The 15,198-nt window shown below is 45.5% G+C and overlaps 1 protein-coding gene across 1 annotated transcript in view; it reads right to left on the bottom strand.

Annotated features, from left to right (window-relative positions):
• Positions 1-15,198, bottom strand: part of LOC147899981 (uncharacterized) — a 125,677-nt gene that overhangs the window by 46,704 nt on the left and 63,775 nt on the right. The window contains exon 7 of the mRNA XM_087377158.1: positions 8,004-8,131. Coding sequence (XP_087233284.1) covers positions 8,004-8,131 — 128 coding nt within the window. The remainder of the gene's footprint in view (positions 1-8,003; positions 8,132-15,198) is intronic.

The raw sequence follows: 15,198 nt of genomic DNA, 5'->3' as shown, positions 1-15,198 counted from the left end.
AGACACAGAGCAGTATCTCAAATAGTGTGTATCTATAGAGTTTTTCTTATCATTTCATTTCTACCCCTAGTTAGAATAGAGTTGATTTCAGTATTGTCTTTTTCTCTTTCACTAATGAGACCTCATCAGTTACAGATGTATTGGTTTTGGTCACATAGGCCACTTTGGCCTCTTCATTTGTATCTCAGATAGTTTGTATCTATAGAGTTTTTCTCTTCATTTCATTTCTACCCCTAGTTAGAATAAAGTTGATTTCAGTATTGTCTTTTTCTCTTTCACTGGTGAGACTTCATTAGTTACAGATGTATTGGTTTTCGTCACATAGGCCACTTTGGCGTCTTGTAGACGTTTTACTATACACTCTCTCTAGCTTTTTTTTTTTTTGGTATTCTTATCATTTAGCACTCAGCAAGGGCCTTAGTGTGCCCTTTCCTTCAGCCCATAGTGGCTTGTATGGGTTACATATATCTTGTATCTTGTCTCATAGACCTGCGAGGTCTCCTGAAGACATTCATAGAACTCTCTCTCTCTCTCTCTCTCTCTCTCTCTATGTGGAGTCATCCATACGACTAGCTGAGGGTGGGGCAGACACATGGTATGCACGTATATCCACATGGTTTGCCAGACACGGGATTTAGATGGACAGGCTCCCCCCCTTTCAGTATAGTTTGTATGCACCCCCTGAGTCGATCCGCGAGATGAGATTAACCGTATCATACGGTTAGATCTTTCACTGAGGATCGCTATTGGGCAGATGCAGGCTTCATCCCAACAGTTGAGGATTGAGACAGGGAGAGCAACACATATACCTAGAGAGTAGCGGACCTGCACACTATGCACATTGGGAGTGGTTGAGACAGAGGAATACTTTCTTTGCACCTGCCCAGCCTACTACGAGATCCAGGGACGATACCACTATCTCTATCAGGATGGTCGTACCACTATCACGATTGTATCAGGATGGTCGTACCACTATCACGATTGATCTAGTTCCATTACCAGGTTTACATTGGGCTCTATCTGCTTGAGATGCGCCGACATAAGGGAGACCGTGCTACGACAGATCAGAGAGCAGCAAGAGGCGATCACACCACAGGATGTAGAGGCTAACCACACACAGTGGCACGTCACAAATTTTTATGCATTGGAGTAAGCTCCAGGACACAGTGGGGTGGAGGAGGAGGAGCTAGCTGCTATGCGAGCAATCTGGATTAGTGCGAGAGGATTATAGAGGTCACCCCCAACACGAAGAGTGCCTAGAGTACACTCGTTGCCCTATCACAGCTTTCCTCAAAGGGGACCGCCCAAGACGAGGGGTCACTTCAAACATAGCTCAGCGAGTTCAAAAATTGAGGAGACCATGCCCCCCTCTGGCACCACAGCATGAGACAGCCAGCCAAACTCAGATTCGAGACATTTTCACCACTCATAGACGAGCCACCACAGTGCCAGGTTTCGGTTTCTAAGTTTCCAATTCCAGTTCTCAGCCTGCTCTAGATAGGAGATAGCACATGATATGATATATTTTTGTACTTAATTTTTCTTGAGCCATTGAGCTCTCTTTATTTCAGCACAGTACTCAGCAAAGGGTCATAGAATGCCCTTTGCCTCAAACCTTTGTGGCTTGTATGAGTTTTTCCCTTTGGTGTCACTTTGTCCCATAGGCCCGCGAGGCCTCCTGTGGACGTTAATATTTCTCTCTCTCTCTCTCTCTCTCTCTCTCTCTCTCTCCCTCTCTCCTCTTTTCAAGTCACACTTGAGACCACTCATTTCTATGGCCCGGAGAGAGAAGCATGCACAACACATGTGGATACGTGTTCAGCTTCCAGATGCTCGACCCATCTTCATTGCAGAGTGCTACTTCCCTCCAGACACGTCATCCAATGCACGAGAGGTCACTACAGATGGACACAACCCATATGAGACAATTCAGGATGACAACACGGATGTTCAACCGAGCTATGCACCACGGTTTCCCACTTGCTTGGAGCACTACCACTATTGTACCGATACACAAAGCCGAAGACCCTATGGAGACTAGGAACTGTCGTACCCTAATGATTGATCATACTTTGGCCAATATTTAAGGATCAATTTAAGAGAGGGAGCTTAGTAGCCACACAGAGGCTCGGGGACAGCGGGCACTAGGGCAGACAGGATTTCGGAGACAGCACTCTACCCTAGACCACATTTTCACTCTGAGGGCTATCACTGAGGAGGTGAGGTCCAGACACCAGAAGGTCTACACATGCTTTGTAGACTTTCGGAAGGCTTTTGACATTGTCCCACGGTCCCGCATGATCACGAGACTACATGAGCTATAGATTCCGGAGACACTGATATGGGGGGGTGATGAGCCTGTATGAGTAAGTGAGAGGCAGAGTTTGCACCCCAGGTGGTCTATTCATATTAGGTCGAGAGCACGATCGAAGTGAAGCAGGGCTGCCCCCTCTCAGCGACACTCTTTGGGCTTTACATTGATGAGATCACTTCCTTCATAGACCGCCTGGGAGATGAAGGATCACTACTGGCCCATCTCATGATATAGATATTGCTATACGCCAATGACATAGTCCTTACCTCATCCTCAGCAGAGGGGCTGTAGAGACACTTGGAGGGCCTAGAGGTGTCCTGCAGAGAGAGAGACCTGACAGTCAACCTTGGGAAGTCCAAGGTTATAGTCTTCAACACCTCACATGCAGTGCTCCGTCGACTCAGCTTCACTAATCCAGAGAAGCCAATGGAGAGAGTGCACTCCTACATCTATTTAAGAGCAGTCTTCACAAGACCCGTTTTAACTATGACACATGCAGCCCATGCACGACTCACACGGGGGTGAGGCGCTCTAGCCCGATTGGAGAGACAGTGCCTCCGGGAACACTTTTAGGACCCATCGATGAAGTGCTGGCTCTTCGATACGCTAGTGCGGCCAACTGCCATGTATGCAGCACCCTTCTAAGGATGTGACCTACTGATAGCAGAGTGGAGGAGATTTGAGGGATTACAGGTGACTACAGGTGATTCGGAGCAAGCCCTCAATCCCGCATGAGATAGTACAAGCAGAGTTCGCCATGACACCACTACAGACTGATGCCATCTTCCAAACAGTGACATTCATTCACATAATCTGGGACCTACCCCATTGGAGACTACCGAGGCTGGCTCTGGAGTCATCCAGGTGACTAGCTGAGAGTGGGAAAAACACATGGTATGCACGTATATCCACATGGTTTGCCAGACACAGGATTCAGATGGACAGGCTCCCTCCCTTTTAGTACAGTATGGATGCACCCCCTGAGTCGATTCCATGAGATGATATTAACCGTATCATACGGTTATACCTCCTCCAGCTCCACACATCTCAGGCTTGGGGGGGAGTTCAGGAGCTCCCCACCAAGACCCAATCCTACCGCAACCATTTCCTGAGAGTCTCGGAGGAGGGATTCATCATCAGACCCCAGTATCTCGACAACACACGCACTAAGGATCGCCATTGGGCAGATGCGGATTTCATCCCATCGGCTGAGGATTGAGATAGGGAGAGCAACACGTATACCTAGAGAGAAACGGATCTGCATGTTATGCACACTATGAGAGATTGAGACAGTGGAGCACATTCTTTGCGCCTGCCCAGCCTACTACAAGATTCAGGGGTGATACCACTGTCTTTATTAGGATGGGAGAGGGTTCGGCCCACTATCGCGATTGATCCGATTCCATGACCAAGTCTGAATTGGGCTCTATCTACTTAAGATGTGCCACCACAGGGAGACCTTGCTACGATAGATCAGGGAGCAATGGGAGGGGACTAGACCACTGGATACAGAGGCTGACCAGACACAGCGGAATATCACAGATTTGTATGCATTTGAGTCACCTCGAGGACACAGTGGGGTTGATGAGGAGGAGCTAGTTGATATGCGGGCGGCATGGATTGCTGAGAGAGGATTGCAGAGGCTACCCATGACATAGAGAGCGACCAGAGCACACTCGATTGAGGTCCAACCTATCACATCTTTCCTCAAAGGAGACCGCCCGAGACGAGGGGTCACTCTAACCATAGCTCAACGGGTTACGGCCAGACAACAGACTCAGATCCGAGACATCTGCGCTGCTCATAGACGAGCCACCATAGTACCAAGTTTCGGATTCTGAGATCCAGTCCCAGTCCTAGCTCTCTTCCTATTTTAGATACCACATGATATGAGATGACATGATATGATATGATACGGCATGTTTTGTATTTGATTTTGCTTGAGCTATTGAGCTCTTTATTTTAGCATAGTACTCAGAAGGGGCCTTAGCGCACCCTTTGCTCTAGCCCTTTGTGGCTTGTATGAGTTTTTTCCTTTTGTTGTTTTCCTCACACTATCCCATAGGCCTGCTAGGCCTTTCGAGGACGTTAATCTCTCTCTCTCTCTCTCTCTCTCTCTCTCTCTATCTATCTCTCTCTCTCTCTCTCTCTCTCTCCTCCTTTCTCGGACTTGGGGGGGAGATCGGGAGCTCCCCACCCAGACCCAATTCTACCGTGATCACTTCTTGAGTGTCTCGAAGGAGGGATTCATCATCAGACCCCAATATCTCGAGGACAAAGGAGTCTCACATGCACTGAGGATCACTATTGGGTAGATGTGGGTTTCATCCCATCAATTGAGTATTGAGACAGGGAGAGCACCATGTATACCAGAGAGCAGTGCATCTACATGCTATGCACATTGGGAGTGATTGAGACAGAGGAGCACTTTCTCTACGCCTACCCTGCCTACTACGAGATCCGAGGGCGATACCACAGTCTTTACTAGGATTGGAGTGGCTTCGGCCCACTATCATGATTGATCCACTTCCATGACTAGGTTTGCATTGGGATCTATCTGCTTGAGGTGCCCCAACACAGGGAGACCCTGCTACGACAGATCAAAGTGCAGCAGGAGGTGATTAGACCACAGGATATAGAGACCGACCAAACACAGCGGTGAGTCACAGATCTCTATGTTTTTGAGTCAGCCCCAAGACACAGTGGGGTGGATGAGGAGGAGCTAGCCGATATGCAGGCAGTCTGGATTTCGTATAGAGGGGTGCACAGGCCACCCACGACACGGAGAGCGACCAGAGCACCCTCTATTGAGGTCGGACCTATTACAGCTTTCCTCAGAGAAGACCGCCGAAGACGAGGGGTCACTCTGAACATAGCTCAGCGGGTCCAGAGATCGAGGAGACCACGTCCCCCTATGCCATCGCAACATGAGACAGCCCTACATACGCAGATCCGAGACATTTTCACCGCTCATAGACGAGCCACCACAATACCAAGTTTCAGATTCTGAGTTCTGAGTTCCAGCTCCAGTCTCTCAGCCTACTTCAGATAGCACGTGATATGTTTTATGTTTTGTACTTGATTTTCCTTACTCAACAAGGGTCTTAGCATGCCCTTTGTGGCTTGTATGAGTTCCTTTTCCTTTTGGTGTGTTTTGCACTTTGTTCCATAGGCCCACGAGGCCTTCCACAGACATTAATCTCTCTCTCTCTCTCTCTCCCCCCCCCCTTGGGCCTTAAGTGTTCTATAAGATGCATAGCTCCTCTTGGTCTTTTATGGTTCAACATCATTTGGTTGAGTTATGCTCTCTAAATGCTATTCCCTCATCTCCTTATAGATCTGCACATGCCTCAGTGGACACTTGCTGGGAGATCATAGAGAGCATTTCAGCCGGGCATATATGAATATCTAGATGCACAGAGGCACTCGTTGATAGTTCCCAGATCCACCTTTCTTACACCATTGCTAGTATTTGATCAAGTATGAGGGTATTCCAGGGCTGCTTTTGCCCCAGAAGGGCTCTTTTCCGCAAGAAATGAAGAGGTTGTCCCTTTCTCTCAAAGGTCACTACACATTTGACGTGGCACTTTTAGCCTTAGCCTTAGATCTTTACCAAGGTTTTTGTTGAGTAGGGCTTAACCCTCTTCCAGGTTTTCTCATGCTACCCACTGTACTTTTTCCTTGAGCACTCTGCTCTTGGTTCTTTGTTTCATACTAAATAGAAGTCTCTTTCATGGGGGGATCCACCCCGTTTTTTATTTTACAGTTAGTAATGTCAAGGAATTTTGGATTTGGGCTAGTGGCTAGAGACCCTCTACAACATATCATTAAACGAGGTTTCAAATTACTATGGATTTGCAGAGTTAACTTTGGAGGACGTTGTATGGATACTATTTCAGCTTCCACTTCAGACCCTGTTGAGCACCAGAGCGGATTTTGAGCTACACGATTATTGGCAGTATTACAGCCTACTACACTTGAGGGCTAGACGCATAGAGGTAGATATACAGAATACAAATTCAATCTTCTAAGGCGTTCAGTGCACTTGGTGGATATTGTGCATACACTGATGGCTACATGGTTGAGGTTACAGGGCCCTTCCAAATCAGCATGTGCAAAGAGAAGAAGTTTTGTAGGGAATGGTGAGCGAATCCTCTTCTCTAAGTCCCCCTCTAGTTTATTTTGGTATTTTTAGCCACCTTCATGCTTTTCTTGGTGAATTGATACCTTGAGTCTTTGTACTCATGTATTGATTATTTCATAATTTTTTTAAAAGAAAGAATGAGAGCATGCAGCCCATTCTCATGCCACTTGAGGACAATACTCCTTTGGATTTGATGAATTTGAGCCTGACGATCGGCCATATATTGACATAATACTCCTATTTTAGATGTTTTACATATGCAACCAACTGTTGAGGATGGACAACCACATGATTCCTGAGCAGCCATTGCTCTGTGACCATTATGTATTCATGTTGTACACATGGTACAGTACAGCACATAAAAATTTCTAAGATGGATGCCAAGAGGTTGAAAAAAAAAACATGTCTAGGGTATGAGTTCTAGGGATAGGATGAAAGAACAACCTCCCATTGCAAATATATACTGAACCGATACCACCCTTTGTCATCAACAGAATTTTCAAGTCATCATGCGAATGAATGGAGTAAGCCTCAAGACAGTTACCTTGGATGGTAAAAAGCCACTACATAATGCCCAAAGGGACCATGCTTCGAGTGGACTGAAACTTAGTCATCTAGGGTACTTTCAAGTGAGAATGGATGACCAATGGAAAGATCTGTCCTTTTGAGCTGTCAAAGGAGTCCCCATACAGATCCGAGGGGTCACATTTCCAAACTTTGTAATCATTGAAATGAATGTAGATGAGCTCACCTACTTGGCAATTGCACATTAACTATGGAGTCTCAGCAATGGAAGTGGGGGAGGAAAAATCTGAAGAGGAGGCTTGCTCCAAGGAAGAGCGATGGCACTTGAAAATTAGCCTTTTCAAGGAGCACAACTGGGCATTCATCCCTCTTTCAAAATGATACCTATAATTGTGGATCTCCATTTTAAGCGCATCCTCAACATGATTATTGCAAGCCCTTATTTGGGCTCAGATGTCCACATAAATTGGCATTATTTTCTCTCGTGTACAATAAGGCATTTGTAGGTTGCCATGTGGGCTATATAAAGCACAACTGAGTCTCACATCAAGCCTTTAACTAAGTTTATTGTAACTTATCCTGTAATCATACTGTCTTCTCTTTGTACAATAAGGCATTTGTAGGTTGCCATGTGGACTATATAAAGCACAACTGAGTCTCACATCAAGCCTTTGACTAAGTTTATTGTAACTTATCCTATAATCATAGTGTCTTGTCTTTGGTACCATTGACCAAAAGTTTCAAAATTACGATAAAGGGAAAGACTGTTTTTTAATTTATGATAGGAAATAAGTTAACGATGTTGACATCGACAAAGAATTGACGGAGTTACCACACTGTCTAAGTGTTGTAAGATCTTAGAAAAATATATCTTGAATTTACATATCATTTGCTCAATAAGTTCTTTGCAGAATCAATCCCCTGCTGATTCCTTCCAAATTAACTCTTCTTTTTAGGGTGGAGGGAGGAAGAAAATAAATTTTAGTTTAAAATGGAATAGTCATGGTTTTGTGTTCCTACATATTCAATATTTTGCCCTTGTAGAAAGTTCCCTTTTGTTTGAAGCATTCTATACAATTGTTGTACCATTCCTGTTTCCCTCTTGATTCTGATTTCAGATGCAGAAGGTTCACCAGCAATAGATTTTCCTACAAAGAAATCATTATATGCATTGATAATGTGAGAAATGTGGTCTTGCCTATGCTCACATGCACATAAGTGTATATGTCAATTCATGTGCGTATGTTTCCTGCATGCAGAAGCGTCCACATGTGAGTGTGTATATGAACATTATGTTTGTGTGCATATCCATGTAGGCTCTTCTTTTATGTCTACATGTTTGTTCACAGATTCATTGCATGCCTGGGGGGGGGGGGGCGTGCAGAGAGATAGAGAAAGAAAGAAAGAAAGAAAGTTTATTAAAGTCTTCGAAAGACCGATGGGTCTATGAGACTGAAAAAATCTGTGGGTAGAGCTACTAAACGAGCATCCACTCCAATGGAAGGGGGGGAGTCTATTCATGTGGAATCCCAGTCACTCAAACCATCTCTGTGTGTGTGCAAACCAGCATCTCTGATCACTTGTTGTTGCTGATAGTGCCATAGAGGAGGAAAATGCTAGCCATGGTAATCTGTTGCATCCGGAAGTGCAATCTTTGTACCCTCTAACCTGATATAGGTAGGTGATAACTTGAAATGTTGAATCAAGCTGTAGTGGAGATGACCCAAACTCAGCCAAAATGATCTGGTGAGGAACTGACGGCTTATTGCGAATCATCCGTGATAGCATGAGAACTTGTATGCGCTCCACTTGAGCCCACTCTATATTTGATGATCGGCCCCCAACTAGGGCTGCCATACATCCCTGCTGGGCAGACCAAGGAGTCAAAAAGCAAGCCCTTGGTCCGCGGGTCCTGAAAATGTGAGCGGAAGCACTGCCTCTCTGATCCGGCCAATGAAGCATATGCTCTGCTTAGCCGGGCCTGCATCGCCGGGTCTCATAGTAAAGATAGGTCAAGAGAAAGAAAGATGTATTAACGTCTTCAAAAGGCCTTTAGCTCATCAAAAGAAAGATGTATTAACGTACAATATCAGAGTGACACATGCTCATACAAGCTGTTCTGGGTTGAGGCAAAGAGCTCACCAAGACCCTTTGTTGAGTACTCTACTAGACTAAACTTAGAAATACAAATGGCAAACTCAAAGTCCAACTAGACTCAATCTCAAAGTTGAAGTTAGAAGACATAGCTGGGTGCCATGATGGCTCTCCTGTAAGATGCAGGTGTCTGTTTGATGGTCTCACGCTGTGGATGAAGGGCGTGGTCTCCTGGTGGGCCAAATTGATAGTGATGCCTTTGGTGGGACGGTCTCCACCGAGTAGAGCTGTGATAGGTTGGACCTCCATCTTGCATGCTCTAGCTCATCATTGCATCGTGTGTGGTTCCTGCATCTCTGGCTACATCCTTCCTTGTCATCGTCTCGTCTCACTGATCCACACTGCCCTCATGTCATCAAATCGCTTACTCCTCTACCCTAACATGGCTAGGAGCAAACTCGAATGTGTAGAAATTTGTGATGTGTCACAAGGCTCGATCTACCCCTGTCTCCTACTGGGCAGCCCTCTCCTGCTCTGTGATATGATAGCATAAGGATCTCTATATGGATGCCTCACCTCCATCAAATAGAGGCCAATGCAGACTTGGTCCTGGAAGTGAATCAATCGGGGGAGAGGCCCGAAGCCATGGCCCTAGTAAACCGGATAGGTGCATGAGAAACGCACCTCCGTCTCTCTCTCTCCCAGAGTGCTTAGTCTGCATATTTGTTACTCCCTAGGTGTACTTGTGGCTCTCCCTATCTCAATCCTCAACTAATGGGATGAGACCCACATCTGTCCAATGGCAATCCTGAGGGCATGTGAAACTCGCCTATCCTACTCTGCCCACCCAAAAAAAAAGAAAATCGCCTATCCTCTAGATATTGGGGTTTGATGGTCACTCCATCCTCTGACACTCTCAGGAAATGGTCGCGGTACAATCGGGTCTTGGTGGGAAACTCTTGGTTCCCCTCCCCAAGCCGGTGGCGTATAAAGATGGAGTAGGTCTAACCATATAATACAGTTGATCTCATCCGAAAGGACCAAGGGATTAGGAGCATCCAAGCTGTACTAGAAGGGGGGGACCAAGGAATCAAGAGCCTCCGAGATGTACTGGAAGGGGAGGAGATGATCCATTTCAATGCCCTGTCTATCAAACCATATGAAAATGCGTGCATACCAGGCCATGCGAGCTCCACTTTCATCTAGTCATATAGATGAATCCAATGCCACCCTCGGTAGCCTCCCTCTAGATAAGGCCCAGCCCCTCTGAAGATACGTAACCGTCTGGAAGATGGCATCGATCTCAAGCGATGTCCTAGCAAACTCTACCTATATGACCTGGTGGGGGACTGAAGGCTTGCTCTAAATCATCCTGAATCTCATAGTCATCTGTAACCTCTCGAAGCGTTGCCACTTAGTCATCACTGTCGGACACCCCGAGAAGGGTGCTGCGTACATGGCTGTTGGCCTCACCAGTGTGTCGAATAGCCATTCCTTTGTCGGAGGGTCCTGAAAATGTGCCTAAAAGCACTGCCACTCTAGTCGCGAGCTAGGGCTCCCTGCCCTGGCTACATAGGTTATCGTGAAGACTATCAAGGATAGGTGTAAGACTGCACAATCTCCATTGGCTCTTCTTGATAGGTGAAGCTATGCCGATGAAGTGTTGGCCATGTGGTGTTTAAAATCATAACCTTGGTCTTGCCAAGGTTAAAAGTCAAATCTCTTTCCCTACAAAACACCTCTAGGGATAGAGTACTTTCTCTCCCACCTATTGTATGATTCGTTTTGAATGGAATATATCACTTTCTTGTTAAAAACACCTCTAGGGCATCTAGGTGTCTCTATAATCCTATTGCTGCTGAGGAGGATAGAAGGACTATATCATCTGCGTACAATAGTATATGTATCATCAGATCAGGAAGCCGCAATCCCTCACCTCCCAGGCAGTCAATGAATGTCGTGATCACATCAATATATAGCCCAATAGTGTTGGTGAGAGGAGGCATCCTTGCTTCACCCCTATCGTACTTTCGACCCAGCCTGACAGGCCTCCAGGGGCACACTCTCTTCCTCTGATTGACTCATACAAACTCATCACCCCCCAAATCATGATATCTAGAATTCGCATCTCTTGTGATCGTCTGATCATGCGAGATCGTAGGATAGTGTCAAAGGCCTTCCGAAAGTCTACAAAGAAGGCGTAGACTATCTGGGATCTCAATCTTGCCTCAATGACTGCACGCAGAGTGAAGATATGATCCAGAGTGGAATGCTATCTCCTAAAAACCAGCCTTCCCTAGTGCTTGCTGCTCATGCAACTCTGTGTAGGAGCTGATCTCTCTCTCTCTAGTACCGACACGTAAATCTTGGCCATCATGTGACCAATCATGGGAGTGTGGTAGTTCCTAGTATCCATGGGATCTCCTACTTTGTGTATTGGCACAATGGTGGTGGTACTCCAGGAAGGAGGGAAGCCATGACAAACAGCATGATTGAACATCTATGCTAGGATCGGGGCCAAGACCTCCTGCCCATGTGCGAAGTGCTCAGTCCATAGTCCCTCATGGTCCTAAGCTCTCTCGTCGTGGAGCCGACGTAATGCAGCTCTCACATTTTGTGGAGGGAATAGAATGCAGGTGGTGGGCTGGGAAGAGCGGACATATCGGGTGTTGTTTGAGCCGCGGGATGTCATAGAGGAATGCCACATATGCGTGCCACACCTCTGAATTTGAGATGGGTGCAGATGGCTTTCCCCGGATAAGAGCCCCGGATAAGAGCCCCCATGCAAAGGTGGGGTCACCTCCACAAAAAGATACTAAATGGCAGGTATGACTGGTCGGGGACAAAGGGGGAGGGGAGGGACTATGAAGTCATGTATTCGTGTCACAAATGTCTGGGAGGCCATCAAATAGTCAACGGTGCTACTTCCCCCTCCATGTGGGAAACATATAAGCCCTCCAGACAATGGCCATTGCTGAACACCATTGTATATGATCACGTCATGTATCACTCCCATTTCCAGTAAATGTCTCCCATACCCTATCGCATGTGGTGCATCCTCCGAGTGTCTCTCTATCCAAGCTCCATTGGGTCTACCTTTGGCACTTGGAGGGGGTCTGACTCAAAATCAAGCAGCTCCACATGTCTATTCCCCATGCATGCATTGAAGTCACCAAGGAGGAGTACCTCTCCTTGTCTGGAAAACTCCACGATGTCCTCATAGATCATCTCATATGGGCTATGACCATGTATCGTGACCTCATGTGTATAGGATGATGTGTCTGGGGGAAAATAGCACACTCCAATAAAGAGCGGTTGTGTGTCAGGTGGTTGGAATCGTACCCACATATACCGTGCATGCTCCTCCTTCCGCAAAAGTGGCCTTAGGTATGATCTAAATAGGACTACTACCCCCTAGAACCTCGTATCCCACTATCCCTCCTCATCTCTTGTCTGAAGGCTGACTCCTAGGTATATCCCATGACTGCGGATAGCCCTCTTTCAAGAATCTCATGCATCTCAATGTAGAATATCATCTCTCTATTGGTGTAAGTCTCTAAGAAGCCTCCTGGTGGGTCTGACCATAGGAGGGTGCCATTACAATTCCACACCGCTATCTTCAATCCGTGTTGTCTTCTCACCTTATGGCTTGAACAGCCCACTTTCCTTCTTCTCTAGCTGCCATTACATGTATCATAGCCTCTTTTCGGTGCTCCTGCAAGAATGTAAGATCATCATCTAGGTATGTTCTAGTCCCTTTCAACGTGGCTCTCATACTCATGAAAGTGGATCTATCCATGGCAGTCCTGAATTTAATTATCAATGGCCTCGCAGGCATGTCATCCTTTCCCACTTGCCATGCAGCCTCAAAGGTGAGGTTTACCCCCATCTTGGTCATGAGTTCCTTTTCATCCACCATCGGGGTATCATCCATTGCTAGGCCTTTTACCAACACATTAAGCTCTTTGTTGCTCTATCTTTTCTTCTTCTCTAACACATCAGAAATGAAGGCCCTCTTCGGGGCTGATGCACCTTTCTTAACTACTACTTTCCATTCTAGGTTTTTTTCATTTCCCTCTATTATTTGCTGCGTGAACTCTGAGTGCTTGCCCTGCATATTGGCTTGAATAGCAGCCATCTGCTGATTTGAGCTCTTCCAATGCTTTGTTTATTTTCACCTTCTCTTGTGCCTTGAGGGATTTGACCTGTTCTTTGATGGTATTCAGCTCTTCATGTAAAGGTGGCTGGAATTCACCTCGCTGCATGCATGCTTTCAATGCTTCATTCTTTGCTTTAAAGGTGGCAACTTGTCCTTCTAGATCCTTGATGAGTGAGGCATGGTAGCTGGCTTCTTACTCAATTATTCAAGCCATATCTTCTTGCATTTGTTTTAGCTGAGCTTTCCATTCTGTTTGCATATCCTCTTTCCACTTGTACAAGTCCCTCTGCATCTCATCTCCCTTGTTTTCCTCAATGCTTTTCTATAGTGACTTAATTTCTGCATCCTGCATTTTGATAATGTCCTTAGTTACTAATACACAAGCTTTGGCATTTGCATCATCAACCTTCTGTATGTTTGACTCAATGATACTATATTAGTGTTGTTTCTCCCCATGTGTTTTCTCGTCCGTGGAAGGCCAAAAAGTTTATGAGACCAAGTTTGAGTTACATCATGAGAAAGAAATGCTAGGTGTCAAGAAGATCTCTAAATATCTAATATAAACTAAAAGTGAAATTGAAATGTTGAAAACTGAAACTGAAAGAGAGAGAAAGAGAGAGAGAGTTATTGATGTATATGGAACTCCAAAAAGTTTATGAGGCCAAGTTTGAGTACATCATGAGAAAGAAATGCTAGGTAGGGGAGCTAGATGTGTCAAAAATTACCCTCAGATTGAGTTCAGATGAGGGCATATGTTTAGAAGTGAGAGGAGGATCAGTATTACATTACTCTAGAAACCTCTCACAGACTCATTCTTACTTAGCCATTGGATCAGGAGATTTTACATTGGCATGGTTATAGGATGCCTTGGGGGTGTTTGGTCATTAGATCCATCCCCTAACAACACTTGCAGCTGAGCCCAGGTGGAGGATTTGGATATTTCAGGGGAGACCTCTTGCTCAGTCGAATTGACATCCAATGGAGTAGTCTTCACCAGCTTCCACTATTAGAGATTCTCTACGATTAGATACATTCAGCAAAGAAACACCATCATGTACCCATAGATGTTCAGTACTAGAAGGGTTTAGAGTATCATTTATTGAGTCAGGGGATCAATAGGGCCAAGAAAGTCTTACACTGTCTTTGGCTGACTATTCATAGAGGTATTCTGGTTGGCTCTTGGATTCAGCAGATGGGGCTTGCACCAGCCAACAGATCATTTATCAAGCACATCTTGTAGGGAACCTGCCATACAGGTCTAAATGATGAATTGCCTAATGTCAAGCTGTTGAAGTACTATTGAATTAGATGCTTGTTTATTTTCTGTGGACTGTTATCCACCATGGTATGAGGATATATAACTCAACTCTTGTCCACAAAAGAATTTCCAGATGGGTTGTCACCCAATGAAAAACACAAAAGGGCTGTTTACGCAGCACCACCCTTCCAGCTAATTGCAAGATTATTGTATAAATTGGAAAGATATCACATCCTTCATCATCGTTACTTCCATATGAAACCGCCGCAATCCTTGAGGAAGCCCATGCTGGGTTGGGTGGACAACATATAGCTTTCAAAGCTACTTCCAAGAAGGTCATGAGAGCCTCTTTCTGGTGGCCCAAGCTATTCCAGGACTGTTATGCACATGTGCGCGAATGTGATTCCTTTTAATGAGGGGACACAAACCCACTAGGCGTGTGTTTCTTCCCTCAAACATTTTAGTCAAGTTCCACCTTTCTATCATTGGGGTCTTGACTTTGTGGGTCCAATCAACCCAACAACCAAAAAAGGAAACAAGTACATATTGGTAGCCACTGACTATGGCACTAAATAGAAGTGGTGGTATCCTTTCTCTATGATCAAATTATTTCATGGTTTGGGTGACCAGTACAGTTAATGATAGATTGGTGCAACAATTATAGATTGTCCAAAAAAACTTCCACTTCATACTACTCTTATGGA

Source organism: Dipteris shenzhenensis, chromosome 7, assembly GCF_047967505.1.
Source record: "Dipteris shenzhenensis isolate YYH24624 ecotype China chromosome 7, Dip_SZ_1.0, whole genome shotgun sequence".
Classification (NCBI taxonomy): Eukaryota; Viridiplantae; Streptophyta; class Polypodiopsida; order Gleicheniales; family Dipteridaceae; genus Dipteris; species Dipteris shenzhenensis.
Note: the sequence above shows the minus strand (reverse complement) of the source record. Positions and strands in the feature narration are given on the sequence as shown.